At 46.5% G+C, this 24011-nt stretch overlaps 2 protein-coding genes across 4 annotated transcripts in view; one reads left to right on the top strand and one right to left on the bottom strand.

Annotated features, from left to right (window-relative positions):
* The window catches only part of noc2l (NOC2-like nucleolar associated transcriptional repressor), a 22524-nt gene extending 9099 nt beyond the window's left edge, over positions 1–13425 (bottom strand). The window contains exons 1-14 of one of the 2 annotated variants that reach the window (XM_027014526.2): positions 11420–13425; positions 10470–10592; positions 9841–10024; positions 9096–9215; positions 8764–8878; positions 8587–8680; positions 8379–8457; positions 8173–8283; positions 7668–7781; positions 6934–7122; positions 6666–6805; positions 5776–5887; positions 2978–3091; positions 434–535 (exon numbers count right to left, since the gene is read on the bottom strand). In XM_027014526.2, coding sequence (XP_026870327.2) covers positions 434–535; positions 2978–3091; positions 5776–5887; positions 6666–6805; positions 6934–7122; positions 7668–7781; positions 8173–8283; positions 8379–8457; positions 8587–8680; positions 8764–8878; positions 9096–9215; positions 9841–10024; positions 10470–10592; positions 11420–11577 — 1755 coding nt within the window. In that variant the 5' untranslated portion in view covers positions 11578–13425. The remainder of the gene's footprint in view (positions 1–433; positions 536–2977; positions 3092–5775; positions 5888–6665; positions 6806–6933; positions 7123–7667; positions 7782–8172; positions 8284–8378; positions 8458–8586; positions 8681–8763; positions 8879–9095; positions 9216–9840; positions 10025–10469; positions 10593–11419) is intronic. The other variant, XM_027014524.2, reaches the window with a different exon arrangement.
* klhl17 (kelch-like family member 17) lies at positions 11731–23945 on the top strand. Of its 2 annotated transcripts, none has more exons than XM_027014528.2 (12): positions 11731–11970; positions 17058–17325; positions 18651–18772; positions 19234–19455; positions 20806–20922; positions 21055–21268; positions 21398–21542; positions 21806–21973; positions 22155–22243; positions 22512–22585; positions 23037–23218; positions 23410–23945. In XM_027014528.2, the coding sequence occupies exons 2-12, from the start codon at positions 17112–17114 to the stop codon at positions 23636–23638; spliced, it is 1776 nt and encodes a 591-aa protein (XP_026870329.1). In that variant the 5' UTR covers positions 11731–11970; positions 17058–17111; the 3' UTR covers positions 23639–23945. The 2 variants fall into 2 exon arrangements, with proteins under 2 accessions (XP_026870329.1, XP_026870328.1); XM_027014527.2 differs by lacking the exon at positions 11731–11970 and adding an exon at positions 14083–14510.
* Positions 23946–24011: the final 66 nt, after the last annotated feature.

Genomic DNA, 24011 nt, shown 5'->3' with positions numbered 1-24011 from the left:
AGCGAAGAGCACTGGTGATACAGAGGAAAAAAAAAAAAAAAGGACTGTAGCCTGCTGTTTGGAGAGTGCAAAGGCTGAAAGTAAATGATCGTGGGTGTGTGTGTGTGTGTGTGTGTGGGGGGGGGGTGTCTAGTGGCAGCATGTCCCATGCATGGCCCTCGGCACCTCTCAAGCAGGATGTGGGCCCAACAGTTGCTGTTGCGAAAAAAAAAAAAGAACCAGCGAGGTGGGGGCTGGGTTGGTGGACGGCAAGCTAGATGGGCCACTAAACAAGCCTGACCGTTACCTACTGCCTGGCCCTTCAACTGAAAATGGTCTACAGGTCTAGAATTGTCTAATGAGAACTACCGTTATTTTTTTTTAACCTTTATTATTTGCCTCTAATGCAGCAGCAGGTGTACGTTAACTGGAAAGGCAAATAAAAACGGCGTACCTGGATGATGGTGGGAAGAGCGAGCTCGGGAAAGCCGATGGAGTGGGCCTGAGTGTGGAAGTACTCCAGTATGAGGTCGTACAGCTGCTCAATCAGGCCATCCTGAACACGCAAGCAAACACGCTCATTACAAACTATAGCTTTAACCAAACGGGGCCTGTCCAGACATAATCGACGGGTGTCAAGCACATTTCAATAAATAAATGCAATAAATAATGTATACGAAAGAAATACAAACACCGAACAGATACACAGAGTGCGTTTATGGTTGTCTGTGAGAAATACTCGCAAACCTGTCCGACCTTCCACAAGTTTCAAAACTAATTCTCATTACACCCCTTGCAGCATAATTACACCAAACTAACGCAGTGTGCCTGCCAGCTGTTCCAAGGGGTGTGTCTCCCAGGAACTGCAGCTTGGCACCAGTCAGATCACTCTGCACCTGTCTCCTGCTGCGTCTCGCCCACGTGGCTTACTGGGCGGACCCCCTTCTAATCCTGACCCCATTTGGGCCTGGCACCAAACCCAAAACTCCAGCCTGCCACGCTGTAAATAACAACCCCCAACAACCCCCTCCACACAGGGCACCTCACGAAGCGCATTCCTCCGCTACGGAAAGCCCCTGTGCTGACAGCAGCGGCTCGGCGAGGAGGGAGAGGTTTTTTTTTTGGTTTTTTTTTTAAGCGGTGCTTCCCGCGGGCTCGGCGGCCTGGCTCCCGCCGCGCGACGGGGGGAGGAGCGGGCAGGAGCGGGGGCAAAACTGCGACCTGCCAAACGAGACGGTGGGATAATCCCCGCGGGCCGCGCGGCAATCCTCTTGGCAGCAGCGTGGCGCCTCAGCCGCTCTCGCGCCTTGCCCGGGCTTTCATCCCCCGAACACGATCCAGGCTGACGGCGGCGGGGGAGTGAGACGCTTGCGCGGGTGTGGGACCAGTGAGACGCACGCGAGACCGTTTCTTCTCTCTGCCCTCCTAAACGTGACTCGGGTGTTGCCGTTATTCGAATGCAGCCGGCAACAAAAACGGTTCAACTTGAACAGGAGAAGCCAACGTGATCACAACAGCTTCCCTTACATGCATGCAGGCATATATAATTTGGAAAGTGTCTTTACCCTCACCAAAAGGTATCCACAAGCACAAACGTTCATCAGAAACAAATTCTTTCATTAGATATGTGAGGCGGATTACAATTAAAACTTTTCTCCAAATGCCGCCAATGAAAGGACAAATGACCAGGACAATCGTGTTAGCCCAGATCTAGATTGTTCTTGGACCAAAAAGTACAATGAACAAATTTTGCCACAAAATTAGAAACATGTCTCTTTTGTTAGCCAGCTAGTTAGTTTAGATCAAACAGCTAATGAAAAGCTCCTGTGGTACAGTCTCCCGCATCGATGGCACCCAACGAACCCAAGCAGCTAAGGAATTCTGCTCCGGCTGGGGCGGAGCCTGTTTCAGGGCCAGGAAATGTGAAGAAACCCCTGAAATAAAGAAGTGACAGATCCCCTGCATGGCTGTACTGCACATCACGATATCAGATCCCCCGATATTGGCAGTATTGCACGTCACAATATTTCTGCAATTACAGGGTTACAATACTTTTATCATCACTGAAAAGCTTAAAATTCCAAACTACACCTTTACTTTAAAATAAGTCACATATTTGGCAGATACATTCAGTTCTCTGGATCTCTGGATTCACTGGACTAAATGAAAAATTAACGACTCAATATTGTTCGTTAACCTCATTTTTGGAAGTAATTGAAAGCTCTCGAAAGACTTGATTTGCCTGTCAAAGGTCCCAATTTAAGGTGTTTCACATGAAGATGTCCATCACTTGAAAGTTAAACACACAGGTGTCAAAAGCACCAGTGTCAGTCAACAGAGATCACGTTTACACATTTTTACTAAATGACTAAAGTCACTGCATTCACCACCATAGGAGACCTTCTCGAGTGCTAAGCCAAAGACACTGCATTTCTGTGATGCTGGAATTCGGCTTCACAAAAACTTCATACAACGCCACGTTTGTCCTTGGAGATGCCTGGCAGAGTTTAAACTGAAAACAACCATTATAAAAGTTTTCCTTATCCATTGTTTATGTTCTGGGCAGTATATCAAGCCTCTTCGGAAATTTTGCACTGGTTACGCATGAAAATAGACATAAAAGTACTGACGATTACTCTGACTGGCCGCTGTGAGATTATCACTTCCCAGTCCCTGCGGTAGCCAGTAAAGCCCAAAACACAAGACAGGTGCCTAGCGATATGAAAACAGAGAAATGCTGGGAAAAGTACCATCCTTTTTTGCTTAATAGTACGCATCATCATGACAACGCATTCATCTCAGGCTTTAAAGCATCAACCTCGACGGCCATGACACAAGACGCTCAGAACTGACAGCATTCGGCGACAGGGACCGGACTTGCGGATTGGGAGGCTGTCGGAGCCAAGGTTCGTTCGCCACCGAACACCAGGGTCGAGCCGGGGCAGCGTGGAAACAGCGTGCGGGGCAAGGGCCTGCCAGGCTTTCGCCCAGGCCTCACCTTGAAGGCCTTCTCCTGCAGGTTGGTCTTGCTGAGCTTCAGGACGACAGCGAAGTTGATGGGCTTGAGACTCATGCGCCCCGGCTTCTTGTTGAAGTCCTCCTGCTGAAAGATCTGAGAAGGAAACAAAATGAGAGCTAAAAAGGCCCAGCCTGCTAACTATCGGGACGCGTGAACAAGAAGCAGGAGGGTGCAGAGGGCTGCGGAACACAGAGTCTCTCTCAGCGTGCTACTGAGGCTGGTTTCCTGGACATGAATTAAGCCTGGTCTTGGACCAAGATGTGATGGCAGCAGATGTTCTTCACCGAAAGCACTTTTTAGTCTACGTTTAAGACCAGCCTCGGTTACCAGCAACATTGAAGTGAAGCTGTAACTCAGGACTTTCGAAAGCACACAAACAGGATAACTACAGGAGATTAACAGCATAGCGACCAATTTAGCATGGTTATAATCTTCGGCCTCTCAAAGCCTTTTAGAACCTAGAAACAGATTTTCTTAGTCATAGCAATTATAGCTTGAGCTCTTTATGCTACAAACACAGTATGTGACTGGTTAGTTTTATTAGTAATCGTCACTGGGTTCAGTCACTCAACTGCTCTGCTGTACTATACATTAAAACATACAGTATTACTGGTGCAATGCCCTACCACTACATACCAACCAAAGCACTTAAGTGCTAACAGCTCCCCCTTGTGAGCCTGTTAAACAGGTGTGTGTGAGTGAGACGCGAGGCAGGTCTGAGGTTTGTGGAAAGAGGCAAGGTCACATTTCAGACAAAGATTTCCAAGTGAGGAATCTGTAGGGTTGTGTGTGTGTGTACGTACAGCACATGAACACATGGTGCACTCACACACCTGGGCACAAGAGGGAGGACTGCCTTGTTTGAGCTTGTGAGCAGTGGGCTGGCGGTCAGCTGATTTTAAGTGGCTGCAGCTCTGATAAAAAAAAAAATCAGGCCATAATCACTGAAACTCACAGCACTGCAAGACATAAAGGCTCCGAAACTGGCATACAGGCTGTAACTGATTGCAGAGACACGGATCTATGGGTTCGTTCTCTATGCGTTCTCTGTACTAGGGTGAAAATTGACTTCTGAAGTGAAAACTGCTGCTGTTATGAAGATATGACCTGACGTCGCTCCCTCGATTTCTACGACCGGCCATGTCTTCGGCCAGGCTTGGCCAACAGCAGGAATTCTCCACAGGACATTCGCTCCGTTTCCTCGGCCGGAGATGGCCGAGAGGTCTCGCAGAGGTCGTTTACCGCCAAAGCGGGGTGGGCGGGTGTGAAAGGGTGGGTGGACGCGCGTGTGCGTCTCAGGAGGAGAGCTCATGGGCGGCTGGCCTGCACAAACAGCGGATGTGGTGTCGGCCCGTGGGACGCGGGGGGGAAGTGGTGGAGCACGGGTCCCAACCTGATACGCTCAGAGGCCGAGAAAGCAGGAAGCGCCGCACGCGCACGCACGCAAAATAAGCTGGAAGGGTGGGAGCACACACACACACACAGAGAGGAATAACGACAGACTTGGAGAGGGAGAGGGAGGGAGAGAGAGAGGGAGAGGGAGAGCACGAGCAGAACGCTGGTTCTGCTGCTCTAATTAAGGAGAGGAGCTGCACACCTCTGCCTCTCTCTACCAAAAGCATAAAAACAGGAAGTGCAAGCATCACAAATAAACACAGGGAGCAGAGCGAGGGTCGCCACAGGCATAAAGGATGTGATCTGCACAGCGTGCTCAGAACTGCGTCTAAACCACAGAACCCCCACCATATTCTCTCTCTCTCTCACACACACACACACACACACACACACACACACACACACACACACACACACTTCCCCCCCACCGGGGCTTTATCACAGCGTGGTCAGGCCTGGGGGGAGCAGTGACCACTCCTCCTCCCCCTCAGCCTCCTTTCTTCCGCTGGGCTCGGCTGCTGACGCTTCCACGCTTCCATTCTGACAACAGCTGTCACCGCAGGGGCCCACGCCAGCCAGCTAGCCTCTCTCACACATGCGCGCACACACACACACACACACGCGCGTGTGCACGCACGCCACTCGTCTTGCGCGGTGGAAAATGTTGACGGTTTGTGACCTCCGCTCCTCCTGATAACGAAGATATCCAGCGCACCCAGGCGCTTGGACAAACACTCACACGCAAACCAAACACTCCGTCCTGTCAATCTTTCATCTCTTGCCGTGGTGGGTGCTTGTGACCGTTTAACCAGCCCCCCACCCCCTGCCCTGCACGTTTCGCAGGCTTCAACCCACCAAGCACAAACAAACAAAGGCCTTGTCTGCCCCCCACGTTCACACAGCCTTTCATATTTCAAACTGTCCTTTGGTGGAGACCAGTATTCGATTCCGACTCCCACAACACAGCTGGAAAGTTGGAAGTAGTTAGTTTGCGGCGCCGGACCACGTATGGACTACAGGTAAGCAAGCGCAGAAATAACTCTGCCATTTATCTCGGGAACAAAGTGCTTTGAAGCCTGTTATTAGCAGTTGGCCTTGGAACAAAACTGCCATAGTGACAAAAGTCACACACTCACATTCCATGCCAGCACATGCATCCATAGACACGTACACACGTACACACGTACGTACACACACACACACACACACACACACACACACACTGAACCATTAGACTGTAAGACCATAATCACTGAAACTTCACGTGGCCACGGCTTGAAACCCAAGCCGTGACCACGTGGAGCAGCACAGCCCATGGTGCAACCTTTTCAAAAGAAGTTCCATCACTAAGGGACAGCCTGAGCCTCGAGGCCCATTCTTACCTCCAGGAGGAATGGTAGCACTGGCACGAATGTTCTGGTCCTTCCCGAGAGCAGAAGAAGAGCCCGGACACAGTGCAAGCGCAGTGGGTAGTACCGAGAGATGGGCATCAACCTAGAACACCAAGAAAACACACACACACACACACAATCATTTATCGAACCACTGGCTCAAAGTTTAAAGAGCTGCAGTCAAGGCTTCACTCTGGTCGAGACACAAAAGAGCTACACAACTGCAGTCTTATCGCTGCCAATTTTTTCACAGTCACTTGGTTCAAAGATTATTACTCTAAAAAACACCAAACTTCACATACAAAATGTATTACGTACTATTAGAGCCCTAATGAAACAGTTAACAGGTAACCAGTATAAAGTCAGCACAGGCCCTTAATACAGTAAACACTGCCACCTGCTGTGGGAACTGACACCATTTCTGATTAAAGCTGCCCTAAAGACCTGAGAGGAACGTGGAAAATGAATGTAGTATGATGCTAAATATGCCATAGAATGGTACCGTTGGGCCGCAGCAAGTCATCGTATTGTAAAGTCAGTGCTGCCGGGTCCGAAACACGACCCATCAAATGGATTTGTTTTTCAGATGAAAACTTTTAGCACATGACTTTCATTCTGCCAGCATCACACTAGCAATAATCGACAGACTGTTTTGAGTTTTAAAGCAATCACAAGTTTCCGAACCACGCGGTCAACCGTCGGATCGTCCGGCCACTGGCTTTTTTTCCCCCCTAGCGCGCTGGGACGATGACGATGAGGTTAGACATGCACGATAAAACTGATTTCCTGCGTTCTTCCACGTGCTCAAGCCCTATTCAGGAGGATAGGGTCAAGCGCTCGTCTGCCCAGGGCTCACGCCTGCTGCGTGTGCGTGCACGCACCTGATGCAGCCGCTGATGACCTGGCACAGCGGGTAGATGAGCGGCTCCAGCACCTCGCTGGGGTAGATGGTGCTCAGCACACGGCACCACAGGTACAGGCAATGCACGTACTGCCAGTTGTACACTGACTGGTAGGTCTCCTGCATGCACACACACACACACACACACACAGCGTTGAAGGAGGGCCATCATTAGCACCTCCGCACGTGAAAGCAGCCGCAGCGAGGCATGGGACTGCCGGGACAGTGAGGGGTGGGGGTGTGCGCACCTTCTTCTTCATGTTCATGGCGTTTCGCAGGTGGACGGCGAGCTGGCGGATGTAGACGAAGCCGTGCTGGTAGGACACGTGCGTGTCCAGCGCGTACATCTCAGCCAGCGTGTGCTGCAGGAAGTTGATGACGGGCAGTGTGGTGGGCGAGGTGAACTTGCAGTTCTGGACGTAAGCCATGTACATTTGCTACAAGCCAAGATGGACATTTGTTACGGCTGTTAATGGTTTATGGCTTTATGCCATAAGAAGACACTGCCAATAATACACCGTACTGTACACTAACTGATTGAGATTCTTTATTCTACTAAAGACAAACCTCTCATTTAAATTTGACAAACCTCAAATTTAATTATCGTTTAATTAATACATAATCAGTAGATGATTAGATATCAAATATCAATATTGGATAACACTACTTTATTCCATTATCTTTATCAAATAATAGCGTCATCAATTACTCCTACTACTTACAGCCAGGATTATGTGAACTATAGTTCATCATAAAAACTATGAAAAACATGTGGTTTTGCTATAGTCAGACATCCTAGTCTGACCACTGGTGCCATTCATCAGAAAGACTGGTATGCAGTAAACCAATCAGATTCTGGGTGCCATATAAGCATTATCAAGCCAGTTAAAAGGATTTGCAATGACCGTTCACAAAAACGTTGAGCGACGGCCTTAAAGTAGCAACAGTGCTGAGGGCGTTTGAGGTCACAATGCCTGGTCACCTTGAGCACAGTATTGAGGTAAACGTTCTGCTTGTGACGGCAGATCTTGTTGAGGGCCAGGAAGGCGATAACGCGCACCGTCTCCTCGCCGGTGCTCCACTGCTTTATCAGTTGCTAGAGAGAGAGAGAGAGAGAGAGAGAGAGAGAGAGAGAGAGAGAGAGAAGCAGGAGGGAAAATAACTACGGCACGGCACGCACGACGATTAATGCTGGGACAAGGTGCTCGCAACCAAGGGTGAGAATGGCAGAGCATCAGACGCCCCGCTAAGCGGTCTCGCTAGCTGTTTTACCAGCAGAAGTGGCACTTCAACCGTTGTGTACCTCACGCACATAGACAAAAATAGGAACCATTAAGGTGTAGACCAGCACAGCACAGCACACAGTTCATCAAAGCGTGAACACAAGTACCAGATCAACATGTAGACCACAAAAGGTTTTTAAAAAAGGTGGCGTGAGAGAAAAAAAAAAAGAAAACATCTAGAGACCAGGTATTTTCAACCCTCACCTTCAGAAACTGCCGGGCCTGCTTAGGCAGGCACAGGTAGTAGGGCACCATCTGGTGGGCATGGCGGAGTACTGCAGCAGTGACCGTGGACTGAGTCAGACTACCCAGCAGCTACGAAGAAATTTGGATTTCATTTCACATTTCTGCATGTTGAAAACCGAGCCGGCCGCTCGGTTAAAGGAAGCAAAAAATGCAAAAACACACACCTGGACAATCCCACTTAAGTACATTTTAATATCGAGCTGATGCTTCTGCCACCTGGGACTTGATGATGGTAATATTAATCTGGGGGGATGGGATAAACACAGCTGAGCTGGCAAATAAGACACAAACAATGCAGTCCAGCCACAGTGCAGCAAAAATGTGAACAATAGACAGAGATCAGTGGGCAACAGAAGGACCACAGGGGCCTACTTTTTCTGGTCTTTGTCTGGTGCTCTGATGTGCAGCAGCTTGGTCAGCGAGGCGTGCATGTTTCTGATGCACAACAGGATCAGCGCGTTGAACACTGAAAGCAGAACGGGCACGTTTCATGTGGACCCTTCGACCTCGCCCACCACGCGTACCACCGGATTCTAGCAAGGCTTTTACCTGAGCTGTCTGCCACCGCGTAGCGACACTCGTTATCGCCGTCTCCTCTCGTGGTTGCCACGGCAGCCTTGAAGGCTTGTGTGATGTCTCTTATTAAACGCGCCGAAGGCGCTTGCTACAGGGCAAGTCGAGAGAATATACAGAAATAATCAAAATATGAAACCAATGATAGACATGGCTCTTTTATTAGAAGCACATCACAGGTTGGGAAGTGCTGGAGATGATCTATACAGGCCGTGTTCAGCACAAATTACCATGTAATTTGGAGCAAAGCTGATTGACCATAGGCTGCACTGCTTAAAATATTCATCAACACAAAGAAAAGGTATTACCTTCAGCTCTGTTCTCCAGTCATCAATCATTTTAGTTGTGACTTTTATGGCCTTTTTTGCAGATTTCTTGACTCGTTTCTCCTTTTTATCCTCTTCCCCCTCCTCATCCGAGCTGGGCATCTTGGTTCAAATTTCACATAAAAAAAAAAAGATAGTAGTAGCATGCTGAGGCTACCAAGGAAATTGCATAAAATGTAATCCAATTTACTTAAAAATAAATTGCATATGTAAAGACAAGCTGGACAGAAGAATACAGACTGAAAGATCAAAAGGTCAAAGATGCACTGTGGCTACAGGAGCAATACCTTGAGCAAGACACAACTGAGGCTCTGCTAAACAAAAGCAAACAGCATGGACATCCAGACCACAGAGATGCACAAAAGTAGCAACCGCCAAAAGAGTAAATGCCTCTTAGCCGACGAACCAAAGTACACCAGAAGGAAGCAAAGTATACTCTCAGTTTCAGTGCAATAGGATCTGGACTGTGGATGCACCCAGAGTTGAAACAAAGTAGTACTGGAGGAGCATATGGGAGAATGAACCATCACACCGCCAGTGGTTAAGAGATCTCAGAGTAGAGCATCTCAATCTCCCAGAGCAAGAACACAAGTTGATAATTTTTTAGGTAGCATTACTACTACTGTTGGGGGGGGGCTTATATAGCCTTGAACACGTTATGCTAATTATAAAGCTTACTACAAATACGAGGCTAAAACATCAACACACACTGTAAAGACAGACATACCTCGAGCTGAGAAGGCAGTTTGTGGTATTTCTCTTCTTCTTCATCTTCAGAACTGTCCGAGTCAGCAAAATTCAGAAGCTTCTCATCATTCTCCTGCAAAAACTTGAAGAACTCTGGATCGTTGTGCTTTAGCCTGGACAACTGTGCTTTGTGCTCAGATGCTTGGCCCCTCTTCTTTAAACTACTAAAAACAGAGAGAGCAAACGCTTTAGCGACTCTCTGTTATTCTGCCGTTACGTCGTGTGCCGTGCTCTAAAGATCAATTAGGGAATCTAAACCAAAGCCCATTTCATATACTGGGCCAAGGAAGTCAGGGCTAGAACATACGTCATATGAAGTATCACAACAGCAATCGATGACTATGACACAATGTGAGCTGTAGATCTGTTGGTCAAGAACTTACTATATTTTTATAATAAATATTTTTACCGACAACTACCCATGAGCAATGCCACATTCCTCCCTCTCTACCCCCCATTGCACAGTTTCCCCAAAAAGCTGCTCTTTCTAATTGCAATGTCACTTCAGTCATATGTCAAAAATCAGGACCATTATGAATATATCGGTCATCCGGCAACTCAAGAAAATAGTGTGCTCTCTTTTTCCATGATAACCACAATCACGCTTACCTCTCCTGAAGTACAGACTCTTTATATTCCGCACTCTCTTGCGGTGAGGCCCCTAAAGAGTCCTCTCTCTCCAAAGCATCAAATCCAGACAGGAACTCATCCACACTGAGATCCTCTAACTTCCTACAATGCATACACAAACAATGTGGCTGAAAAGAAGCGACCAGCCATTAGGGCACAATCAAGATCATGCACCGGGAAATTCTTACATTTACCAAAATTTAGACGGGCATAATCTTACCCCAAAAACCCTCCCACATTTTCTTTGCGGCACAACCACAGTGAGTTTTTATTACACAAAAGCTGGGGTATCAAATCAAGGTATATGAGTAATTACTAACAGAGCCCATTAAAAGGCCCAGTCAGGGAGTGACACACATCTATAGGCGCAGCCTGCAACAGAACACAGTACAAGACGTACACACAACCGCTGCTCAAGGAGAACTACCTTTACCATTACACATTTTACAAATTCGGCATCACTTTTACACTAAGTGTTTCATTTGGTCTTCTGTAGCTAAACATATTGTTGTTCCTGTACGTTTTAAAGCATACGTATAGAATATTGGCACAGTCCAGTGTGCTGCTCTGCCATTCGTCATGATGCATCCATCCGGCTCAGTTAGCTGGCTAAAGTTAGTTTACTGGCTAAGAGACTATCTGAAGAAATATCTTTTGTATAACCATCCTCTTTTTAACATTGCTGTGGTGCAGTAGAACACTAAAGCATGAATTAGCTGATAACTCAACTACTGTGCGTTAGCTGGACAACCGGCTAGCGCTTACGTCCTGTTCCTAACTAGCTACTTAAAACGCTCATCGCCCAGTCAGCCAACCCTTATCTTAAATGACATTATTCTCCGAAATCACGACGCCATTTGCTTAAATGGCTGACTGACGTTTAAGAATAAATGCGAAAGAAATGCAAGCTCAAAGAAGACTTAGCATACCTCTTGTTTTCCCGAGCCATGCTTGACCACAAACGTGCTTGTGGACGCAATACCCACAATGCCTCGCGTCTAGTCGGTTGGTCTTGTGTTTCACATTGCTTGATGTCGCGAAAAAAAATAAATATAAAGAAAATAAAATTACCCTTACAATTTAACATATGACACACTCATTCCGACTAGCCGAGTGCATGCACAGCCGTGAGTGTTTATTTGACTGAGTAATTCAACTCATTTAATTTGGTAATTTTGGTGACGACAGTGAGATTCGTGAAACATGCGTGTGGACTGACGTGCAACAGAAAAATAGTTTTGTTTGACAAAGCAGTGAAAACACAAGCGAGTGAGCTGTTGTGAGGGGACATGTAGCTGGATATCACACGCCAGTAGTGTAATCTAGTGTATTACTGTATAATTACCCTCCACCGACAGAGACGTGTATTTCTAGGTAGAATCAGCCATTGAGGCATCACCCTCTGTCGTATATAAAACTGGAGAGAACTCTTCACAAAAAGAAACCTACGCTGTCGGTTAGACACAGACGCCGCAGAAAGGTGAGTTTGGGTCTGGTGCTGTTTTAAGACTTATACCTAGTGTTCATTAGTTTTAAAAGAATCACACTTACCCAGTGTTGAGTAGTTTAGAAAGAACCAGTCACCCAGTGTTGAGTAGTTTAGAAAGAACCAGTCACCCAGTGTTGAGTAGTTTAGAAAGAACCAGTCACCCAGTGTTGAGTAGTTTAGAAAGAACCAGTCACCCAGTGTTGAGTAGTTTAGAAAGAACCAGTCACCCAGTGTTGAGTAGTTTAGAAAGAACCAGTCACCCAGTGTTGAGTAGTTTAGAAAGAACCAGTCACCCAGTGTTGAGTAGTTTAGAAAGAACCAGTCACCCAGTGTTGAGTAGTTTAGAAAGAACCAGTCACCCAGTGTTGAGTAGTTTAGAAAGAACCAGTCACCCAGTGTTGAGTAGTTTAGAAAGAACCAGTCACCCAGTGTTGAGTAGTTTAGAAAGAACCAGTCACCCAGTGTTGAGTAGTTTAGAAAGAACCAGTCACCCAGTGTTGAGTAGTTTAGAAAGAACCAGTCACCCAGTGTTGAGTAGTTTAGAAAGAACCAGTCACCCAGTGTTGAGTAGTTTAGAAAGAACCAGTCACCCAGTGTTGAGTAGTTTAGAAAGAACCAGTCACCCAGTGTTGAGTAGTTTAGAAAGAACCAGTCACCCAGTGTTGAGTAGTTTAGAAAGAACCAGTCACCCAGTGTTGAGTAGTTTAGAAAGAACCAGTCACCCAGTGTTGAGTAGTTTAGAAAGAACCAGTCACCCAGTGTTGAGTAGTTTAGAAAGAACCAGTCACCCAGTGTTGAGTAGTTTAGAAAGAACCAGTCACCCAGTGTTGAGTAGTTTAGAAAGAACCAGTCACCCAGTGTTGAGTAGTTTAGAAAGAACCAGTCACCCAGTGTTGAGTAGTTTAGAAAGAACCAGTCACCCAGTGTTGAGTAGTTTAGAAAGAACCAGTCACCCAGTGTTGAGTAGTTTAGAAAGAACCAGTCACCCAGTGTTGAGTAGTTTAGAAAGAACCAGTCACCCAGTGTTGAGTAGTTTAGAAAGAACCAGTCACCCAGTGTTGAGTAGTTTAGAAAGAACCAGTCACCCAGTGTTGAGTAGTTTAGAAAGAACCAGTCACCCAGTGTTGAGTAGTTTAGAAAGAACCAGTCACCCAGTGTTGAGTAGTTTAGAAAGAACCAGTCACCCAGTGTTGAGTAGTTTAGAAAGAACCAGTCACCCAGTGTTGAGTAGTTTTTAAAAAAATGAGTAAATTTTCTGAGTAAATGACAAAGCACTTTTGTAACTGCCTTTTCTGCTAAATTCCGTAAATATAAAGTTACCTAGTGTTCAGTAGTTTTTAGAGTCGTACCTAGCTAGTGTTCAGTAGTTTTTAAAAGACTCGTACCTAGTGTTCAGTAGTTTCTAAAGTCGTACCTATTTTTAAAAGAATCACTAGTGGTCAGTAGTAGAAATCCACTTGCATGTAAAAAAAACAAAAAACAAACAAACCCCTTTTGTTGTACGTGTATGTAGACAAATACAGTACCTAACCTAGGTTAGCTAACCTGAGTTTCAAACCCAGACCCATTCGCCTCTTAACGCTTTTGTTCAAGGTTTGAACATCCAAACCCATTCTCCTTTCCTATCTTAACGCCTTTTTTCAAGGTTTGCCGACACTGCGACTCCGCTGGAAAACCGTTAGAAAGTCATTTTTCAAAAGTCATTGCGAGACAGTTAACGCTAGCTCTTTAGCTACTTCGCTCACTAAAATAACGACGGAGAGTTATCGTCAGTGTTACCCAGGCAACTATCCAGGCGACGGGCATGTTCACTACCTGTATCGCATTATGTGCTACAGTACGGTTTGGCTAAAAAGAGCCAGCTGTCACTTGGTAAATATCCGCTATCTGAGCTAAAATAGAGAAATATCTAGCTAGGTATCCCAGCAACGAACTAGCTAGCTAAAAAAAAATTCTGTCATAAAGGTCGTGTCTTCCAGTAAATGTTCCTGCAGTCTAAGCGATATAGACAAAAAAAGGTTCAGATTTCCAGAGTGCTGTATACAAGACAGACCTCCAATAGTTCACTGATTTAAGGTGGACTTGTTTCCCACCGCAAAAGGCACCGAGCGAGGCGGTGTTGCTTTCTTTTCACGGACTGCACTGACCCTATCCGTGACAAATTGCTGTTTTGGGGAGATTATTTGAATTGGTGCCTAATTGTTTTTGTTATCTGTAGGTCACAAGGCTAACCCTCCGGGTAAGCCTACCTTAAAGTTTGATGTCATCACCTGGCACTCTTGCGGTTTGCATTTACGTCAACAACACACAGACCCCAAACTAGGGCTTTCTACATTTTTTATATGTCCTACACGGTCCAGTGGTTGGACAGTACAGTACATGCTGGACCGAACCTGATTCATCACGAGTTGCTCCCCTAAGAGGGACAAAAGGAAGGGACCGGATAAAACGAGCAGGCATCCATCGTAACATCTAACGCAGTATTCCCCCGAGGATTCTCGCTGGTGGCTGTGTAAACCAAAGGGGCTTGGGTGAGTAAAACTGCAGGAACATGTTCTCGGTTGTTTGCAACGGGAGCGCTGTGCATTTGTATTGTAGCCTGGAACAATGGGCAAGAGGGGAGACCGTGGAGCCGGGGGACATGCAAAGCCCTGGAACTGCGTTTCTCCATGTCAAAGATTTTGAGGGGCGTACATTTATGCTGAGTCAGATAGAAGGGTGTTGGTGGCAACAGCGATTGGCATGGTAACGGGTCAGCTTGTCTGCATCGTGTGCTAGAGGAAACAACAGCTGTGGCCTTAGTCTGACTGCTCAACAGCTGTAAGTGCCATACTCTTGTGCTCCAGGTTCTTTATGCAATGCATCGTTCATGTTTTATCAGGTTTCACTGAGCCACATCAGTCATTTGTAGCCAAAGTTTTATCGGTCCTTGAAACATTTAAGCTCATGACACCATGCTTGTAGAGATCTTTTCAAACAATTAGTGTTATTTGCTTCTGTCAAGTGAAAAGGATATCCACAGCAAGGAAGGTAATAATGCTTGTAACATATTTGAGACCGTACATATCTTTTCTTCGTTTCCAGACTAACTTTGAATTCTTACTTCAAGGAGACATAGAATCCAATTTCTCCAGCGTTGCTGGAGGAATAAATGTGTGCAGCTTGTGGAAACCCACCCGTCATTGATGTTTCCACTGAACATGTATTTGGAGCTCTTATATTGCTATAAAATGATAGTGTCATTCTTAAACAGAGTAACCCACAATCCTTCGACCTTATGGATATGACTTATTGAACAGTGGTGCTGCTGTATGCTGGAAAAAATGATGAAACAGGTGCCTTAAGAGTGCTATTTGGAAATAGGATATTTCAGTAAGGAGTACTTTAGCCCAGTTGGTTATCTCTTCCTGTCTTCCAGTAGGAGAAGGCCTCCCTAATGTTTGCTGTGATCCACGGTAGAGCAGAGGATATGAAATATGAAAAGCTCAACAGACACGTGTTTGGCTGCTTACAGGTGCTATGGCTCTGGTCTTTTTTCTGGTGCATATGTTGGTTTGGTACATAGGCTTATGGGACCCCCCCCCCCCCCCGCCCCATCCCATACATTTGGTCATATAAAATGATAAAATACACATTCATGAGTTGTGGCTACTGTGTCTAATTGTAAAATATGTCATATCACAAAATATGACATTGGACAGGCTTGAAAAATGGCCAGTATTTTTCAGAGCCTATAAAAAAGCCATGCGATTCTCTCCTGGGTGATTTTTATCCCCCTTATATACAGCCCACATGGACATGTAATTCACAGTGATAATACTGGCTTCAGTTTTATGCTGTTTTCAGTCTTCAGCTTGTGTGTTTTTAAATTGTCAATTTATACTGTGATACTGTGAAACTGTGATATTTTTAGACTAGGTCATCATATTGGGAAAATTTCAAACTGTACCACACCTGCTTGTGACAAAAGCAGGAATACTACTATAATAATAATACCAATGTTGGCCACTAAATCTGCAAGATATAAAGCTGCTTATTTTAAAGTGATGCCTTTTTGTTAAAACCTGATGGCTTTTGTATGCAACAAGAAATTATTGTTAAGGACCTTGATGCTGGTTTACCATATGGTGCAACCCAAGGTACATCTCTAAAATGTAACATTGTCCTTAAGAAATCTATCCAAACCATGTTAAGCCTACATGATCTAGAGAAACTAGACCAGGATATGCTTCTATGACATCTACATTTGACTCTTTTGATGTGTTAGTGGGCTAGTTGCTCTGTTGTCTCATTAAACAAACATCAACATGATGCACCATCTCACATGCTTACCAGCAGAGTGTGTACCTCTTATCTTGTACAATTTACATGTCCTTCCTATGACGTTCTGCACGGTTCTGCTTTGTTTGGGAGGTTTATAAGGCTTGATGGTCTAGCTTTGGCACATCTTGCCGATGTCATGAAGTCCTGCTGGCCATCCTGACCCCTTTGTTCAGCTGAAGAAACCTCATTGCTCATCCCTAGGACCAATCGCATCTTAGCTGCTGGATCTTTTTTGTATTATAGCTCATCCAATCAGAAAAAGAGTATTTATAATTATTATAATGGTTATAATTGTAATTAGCTGGTTATAATTAGCCTGTTTCAGTCACTGAACAGGCACGCATGCAGTGCACTGCAGCTGTCAGGTTACATACCGCTGTCACCTGATATTGCTACTGTTAGTGACTGAAAGGGATTTTTTCCACCCCAGCTGTCTTATCGAGTAGCAAGAAAATGTCTGGCATGGTTTACTGCTTTTCATCTGCATTCAGCTTAAATGTCTATGTGGCAAGATGTACTTCTCACAAATGATTCACAATAGCACCACCTGTTGGAAATCACTCTTGACTGCTGTTTTATAAATAAATGACGATATATCGTGATATATACGAAGCCTCTGCTTGAACTGGCAGTATATATACTGCTAGTTTAAGCAGAATCTTCGTATATCATCCATATATCATCATTTATTTACCATTTATATCTGGATGGGGGTCAGGGGTGGTTGTGGGTGCTGGCTAACGATGTGCCTGCAGTTGCAGAGAGTGAGGCCCCGGCAGCAGGAGCAGCAGGCCCCAGAGTGCAGCGCCATGATGGAGGGCGGCATGCAGCTGCTGAACCGCGACGGCCACAGCATCTCGCACAACTCCAAGCGCCACTACCACGACTCCTTCGTGTCCATGAACAGGATGCGCCAGCGCGGCCTCCTTTGTGACATCGTGCTGCACGTGGCCAGCAAGGAGATCAAGGCGCACAAGGTGGTGCTGGCTTCCTGCAGCCCGTACTTCCACGCCATGTTTACAAGTAGGTGTTTTCCGTCTCTGCGAAATGTGAAGACTTTTGGATTCTTTTGGTCAAAGATGGATAGGTTACATTCCCCTAATGCGTTGGCTAAAGGCGTCTGCTGAGCACTGCGCCTCCCTTGTTCCTCTAAATGCTTTTGTTTATTTTGTCATTTCTGTCCTTCGTTCTTTCCCATCTGACTCAGCCTTCCCAGCTAATGCAGTCGCACTTTAATCTCATTTTTATAAAGGATTTAATGTGACACGACAACAAAACATTTGTCACCAGTTGTGCACGTTGGAAACTCCAGCAATCCTCCAACTATAATGTTCCAAAGCATTTTAGTTATGTTAATACCAGTAACTGCATATCAGACTCACTGTTTGTAGGTATTTCCTGCGTGTATCAGCACAGCTTCCTGTAAAAGCCCATCCTGCATTACATCACTTCCTGTCCTCCATGCGCTATTCTCTTCCTTTTCCGGTCTTAGGTCAACAGGTGCCACGTTTTTCCCATTTGCCCCCCTCACTGCAGCTCAGGCTAGAGTGTGATGGTATGTGTCAGGACAGTGTGGGCAGTATTCTGCCGTTACTCTCTTCTGAACTTACCATACACCAGCAGAATTAACCACTAAGATATCCGCTGTTAATGCCATTGCATCTTAACATTGCAAAGTGGGGCTCAGTTTCCCAAAATCATCGTAGTGTTAAGATCATCTTGAATATGAGAGAGAGAGAGAGAGAGTGTTCAATGTAACACCTTTCTACCATTTTAAAGATTATCTTTGTTTTACGATGCTTGGGAGAAGCCCATCCCGGTTCAAAGCGGAATTCCATCCTAAGAGACATTGCTCAGTCACTTAATCAATAATCTCATGTGAGTTGTTGAATGTTAAATGGCTTTGAACAGGATGTGTTCAGTTCAACAAGTCTAATAAAAGGCTAATAATCTGTATTGAATAAAACATGTAGGGCCAGTCTCCTAGACCCAGACTACGCATTAGCCTAGATGGGAAAGAATTTCCATTGGTAATTCAACCATGGAACTCCTCTAGTCCAAGATTAGACTCGATACATAGGCAATATATATTTAAAGTACAGTGACAAATACTGGAAAATGTAAACATGGATAGAATTCCTCATTGCTGACTGGGCAGAGTGTAATAATATGGCATCTGAATATGCTCACCTAATCATGCTTGTGAGTTTTTCATTTATTCTGAATGTCAGGCTTTATTAAAATAGTGCTGTCTAACTGTCTGCCAAACTGACCCATTAACTTAAAACTGCAGCTGCAGGAAAAAAAAACAAACCCATTTGGTGCAGCGTTTGTATGCGGTTGTGCAGATGAGATGTCGGAGAGCCGTCAGACCCACGTGACTCTGCATGACATGGATCCACAGGCGCTGGAGCAACTCGTGCAGTACGCGTACACCGCTGAGATAGTAGTGGGCGAAGGCAACGTGCAGGTACACAACGCGTCCTTCTTAATGACACGTAGAATGTCTGTAATTCGGCAGTAGAACTAGAAGCCAGGCTAATTCAACATAATTCTAACTCATTCACCTGAAGTAACAAGCGTGTTGGAAGCAGAGCAGCATCTGTGTAGCTTGTACTCCCTAATGAATAGAATTTGCTGATGCATACATGTTATGCGTCATTTAATGCCATTGTAATGTCACTTATAGGGTCATACAGATACACTGATGTAGACCTTTGACCTTCCCAAACTGACAAGTGTTAAAGGGTCAACTTCACTTTTTCCTCACCGGAAATGTTATAAACTCTGACATTCCTAGCATCTGTGTGCAAAATCGGCATAGCCCCCCCCAACCTTCAGTGAGCTCAGTGATGATACGGGACCGTGCCTGTAAGATCCTCTCCTTGGCTGATCTCCGGCCCTCTCGGTCGTGCGCGTGGCGCGTTGTAGACCCTGCTGCCGGCGGCCAGCCTCCTGCAGCTGAACGGGGTGAGAGACGCCTGCTGCAAGTTCCTCCTGAGTCAGCTGGACCCGTCCAACTGCCTGGGCATCCGCGGCTTCGCCGACACGCACTCCTGCAGTGACCTGCTCAAGTCGGCCCACAAGTACGTGCTGCAGCACTTTGTGGAGGTGTCCAAGACGGAGGAGTTCATGCTGCTGCCACTCAAACAGGTGAGGAGGAGCTGAGGATACGCATGCCCATGAGGGTACAGGACTGCCGAGGTTAAGGAGCACAGGGATCTGTAAATGGTGTGGTTCAGGAAGTAGAAATGGCTAATGGCCTACCTCTCAAGTGTTATCCCAGGGTTGTTTTAATCTTGCCTCTGTGTACTTCTATGTTTTTCTTATGCTTATTGACAGCAGAGAAGCTAGTGAAAATACTGATTTGTATACCGTGTATAAAAATGTGTATACAAAACTTGTATAAGTTTAAGGACAGTCTGCCTCCAGCGCCTTCTGATTGTGCTCGCTTGTCAGACTGGTTGAGCAAGCAGCCAAGAGTTCTCGTCGGCATCCTCCCGCCATGGGCCGCTGTTACGTTTACTCTTACATTTCCTGTTCCTTTTGCCCATCTTGCCTTTACTTTAAGCACACACGCGAGTGCTCCCGATCTGACCTCGTCTCAGATCTCTGGAGCTTCGCTCTCTTGGCCATTGCTGAATACAGCGCTTCCTCTGCCAGTGCTGATGAGCCAGCACAAATACGCGCCGCACCACGTCAAGACCACGGCTGAGCTGCAGGTTCTGGCGTGCTAAACGCTGGCTAAATGCTGGCAGAGATTGCTTTTTCTTGTTCTTCGGTGTCTTGACTTTTTTTTTTTTTTTCATCTTTTCCTTTTTTTCAAAGAAAATGCTTCTTTGGAATAATCTGAGTAGTGTTGTTACTGCTCAAAGTTGAGAATTCTCATTCTATGACTGAAAGGCTCTTTAGTTCCCTTTTTCCTAAGTCCTTTTTCCTAGATCCGTTTTAGGCGTTGATTAGCGTGTTCTGTGAGTGACAGAATGTGATTCTGTCTCCCTCCCCCTCCTTCTCCTGCCCGTATTTTACAGCAGTTGTTACTGGCTTGGTGCCGCGTCAGCGGTGTGTAATTAAACCCTGTGCCCACTGGGCTATGAAGGTTGCCCCTAATTTAGACCTGGGAAACGTGGGTTTGTTTGCTGTACACAAACACACAAACTGTGTGCCTTAACAACGGCCCCATATACTCACCTACATGTGTGTGCATGCGCGTGTGTGGTGTCTATGGATTAGCTGAAGGCAAAAACACACTCTTTTATCTTGACCTTACCAGGAGCCCATCAGAGCTTCCCCCTTCAACTGGTGGTAGCTCAGTGAGTCATGTATGTTTCTTGTGGGATCCTTCACAATGACTATATTAATGCATGATACAAGTTGGATAATTCTTTTGTTCTTAATGAGCAACGTGCCTGTCGAAACTGGCAAGTGCCAATCAGCTCTGATGACATGTACGTACACCTGCATGGTGCGGTGACTCATGTTTCATGCTTGCGTGCCTGGTAGGTCCTGGATCTGATCTCTAGTGATAATCTGAACGTTCCGTCAGAGGAGGAAGTTTACCGGGCTGTGCTGAGCTGGGTTAAGCATGACATCGATGCCCGGAGGCAGCACGTTCCCCGGGTGAGTCCACGTACCTGTCTGCAGTGAAGCAGGCACCTTTGGTCAACCAAAGATAATTTGCTAATTATCTTTTTGATCTAATTTGATAATTTTATAATTTCCCCCCCTCTGACACCCCCACGCCACCCCCAGCTGATGAAGTGCGTGCGCCTGCCGCTGCTGACGCGCGACTTCCTGATGAGCAGTGTGGACACAGAGCTGCTCGTGCGCCACCACTCGGAGTGCAAGGACCTGCTGATCGAGGCTCTCAAGTACCACCTGATGCCCGAGCAGAGGGGTGTTCTGGGAAACAGCCGCACGCGGCCCCGCCGCTGCGAGGGCGCCAGCCCCGTGCTCTTTGCTGTGGGTGAGTGCGGCCCGTTCTGATCGCGCTGACATAGCATGCTTGCAGGAAGAGCGTTGGTGCAGCACAGGTATGAAATAGGAGGAGGTTGTAGGTTGGAGGTGATGTGTTGCCCTTTGTGATGTCTTGCAGGTGGAGGCAGTCTCTTTGCTATTCACGGAGACTGCGAGGCCTATGATACCCGGACGGACCGGTGGCACATGGTGGCGTCCATGTCTACGCGTCGGGCACGAGTCGGCGTCGCTGCTATCGGCAACAAGCTGTATGCTGTGGGCGGGTAAGCAACCTCTTATCCCCGCTCCTTCTGGTTATTAGCTCACGGGGAATACCCAACACGGTGGTACAGCCGGTGCAGTTTTTTTTTTTTTGTTGTCTGCCTGAGCATGAGTTGTCACGTCGTTATGCTTCGAGGCGTTTTCAAATGGGAGAATCGGTAAAATCAAAGTCTGGTGTAAACCGGTCCATTTGACAATGGCTATGTATTTCCCAGTGGAAATTGAACTGAAATCGTTGCGCGATATTTTGACGCACCCCTTTCAGGTATGATGGAACCTCCGACCTGGCCACTGTTGAGTCGTATGACCCTGTGACTAACGGCTGGCAGCCTGAAGTGTCTATGGGAACGAGGAGGAGTTGTTTGGGTGTGGCTGTGCTCCACGGCTTGCTCTACGCTGCTGGAGGCTATGATGGGGCTTCCTGTCTTAACAGGTAGGAAGATCTCAAGGGCTGAGAAAATGAGGAATTATCATGAGAGAGAAAGTGTTGCTAGTATGGTCACATTTTCACAGATGACTGGAAAACTTATGCACCTGAAACATTTGGATGTATTTGTTCTGTAGTTGAAATGGCGACTACGTTTCTTAGTTGTCTTAACTGCTCTAACCCCCAGTGCAGAGAGGTACGACCCACTAACTAGCACCTGGACCTCCATCGCTGCCATGAGCACCAGAAGACGATACGTCCGAGTGGCTACACTGGGTGAGCCCCTCGTTCAGAATCCTCTCTGAGTAACCTTCCGTGGAAAGGCTTGATGTCCGTGTGTATGAATGACATCACCAGCTGTCTGTCTGCTTCATGCAGGAGGTCGCCGCTTGTGATGTGAGAGAGGATCGGTTTCACTTTTTTATTTGATGAAACGTTCCTCAGCGTACTGGCAGTGGGCTCGCGTCCACCATGTGAAAAGGCCACATTGTAAGCGGGCTTCGGTATTAATGAAACCCATTTGTTTCTGCCACTCTGGCTACAGATGGCAGTCTGTATGCGGTTGGTGGATATGACAGCTCTTCACACCTAGCCACGGTGGAGAAGTATGACCCACAGGTACTGCACTCGCTTATCCGCTAGTAAACATGACAGTGTTATACACATAAGGAAATATTTGCCATTAAACAATACAATATTATAGGTAAATATCCTCCAGTAAAGATTAAAAGTAAATATCCTCCAGTAAACATTACAGCATTATACATATAAAGAAATATTCAGCAGTAAACATTACAGTATTAGATTGGCATCTTCTGCATGGACTTTCATGACTTGGGTTCACAGTGCCATTCTGCTCCAGAGCACTGTCCTGCCCACACACATTCATATAATCAATACTTCATGTTCCTATACTGACTAATTATGGGCTTTTATCAGGGTGTTAGTGGGCGTATTACAATTTTCAAGGATTCAAAAGCTGGAGGTTTTACTGGTGTTTTTTAAAAAAGACATTACCCCAAAGCTGTCTTTCTTTGTCATGATGTCTCTGTCCTCCCTAAATGTTCAGACCAACACGTGGGCCGCCATAGCCAACATGCTGAGTCGCCGGAGCAGCGCCGGCGTGGCTGTGCTGGAGGGGATGCTCTACGTCGCCGGTGGCAACGATGGAACCAGCTGCCTGAATTCGGTGGAGCGGTACAACCCCAAAACCAACACCTGGGAAGGTGTGGCACCCATGAACATCCGCAGGTAAGAGTCCCCAACTCAAAACACGAATAATCAGCAGCTTCTAGTACAGTCTGTAGCTGACCTGTTCACAAAGTGATCCTCAGGACACAAACAGTGGTGGAACAGAGCCCAAGCCCTGTCGCTGGGTCTCAGCCCAGCCGCCGTGTCCCTGTGCGGTTTGACACGCGCGTTTTCTTCTCTTCCTGCCACAGGAGCACCCACGACCTGGTCTCCATGGACGGCTGGCTGTACGCCGTCGGCGGCAACGACGGTAGCTCCAGCCTGAACTCCATCGAGAAGTACAACCCGCGCAGCAACAAGTGGGTGGCGGCATCCTGCATGTTCACACGGCGCAGCAGCGTGGGCGTGGCCGTCCTCGAGCTGCTCAACTTCCCGCCGCCATCCTCTCCCACTATGTCTGTCTCCTCCACCAGCCTTTGACAAAGGGTGAAGATGCGGCTGAGCTCCGGCGGCCTGCCCTGTGTGGCCAAGCGGCGCAACTGCTCGGTCTGAGCTCCGGAGGAAGAGGAGTGTTACCGGGAGCCACAGTGCCACCTTTCTGCTGTAGTAACACTGTGGCATTGTATAGAACAAAGTGAGATTTTAAAAAAATATATATATATATATAAAATGGGAAAAGAGAACCCACACACTTGCTCTCCTAACCCTAAATTTTGCACTTCAAAGCTTGAAAAATGTGGAATCCTGTCATGTCACTCAGCCATTTTGCAGTCACTTGTGTATGAAGAATACTGTAAAAAAAAAAATCTTTTTTTTTTTTTTTTTTTTTTTGGGGGGGGGGGGGGGGGGGGGG

Source organism: Electrophorus electricus, chromosome 24, assembly GCF_013358815.1.
Source record: "Electrophorus electricus isolate fEleEle1 chromosome 24, fEleEle1.pri, whole genome shotgun sequence".
In the NCBI taxonomy this organism is placed as follows: Eukaryota; Metazoa; Chordata; class Actinopteri; order Gymnotiformes; family Gymnotidae; genus Electrophorus; species Electrophorus electricus.
This window is presented reverse-complemented; position numbering and strand designations above follow the sequence as displayed.

Bases quoted from the DNA above. Each gene is read 5' to 3' on its own strand.
- klhl17 (XM_027014528.2), top strand. From the start codon at position 17,112: ATGATGGAGGGCGGCATGCAGCTGCTGAACCGCGACGGCCACAGCATC. The intron at 17,326-18,650 runs GTAGGTGTTTTC...GCGGTTGTGCAG, and splicing joins CTTCCACGCCATGTTTACAA to ATGAGATGTCGGAGAGCCGT. The intron at 18,773-19,233 runs GTACACAACGCG...GGCGCGTTGTAG, and splicing joins TGGGCGAAGGCAACGTGCAG to ACCCTGCTGCCGGCGGCCAG.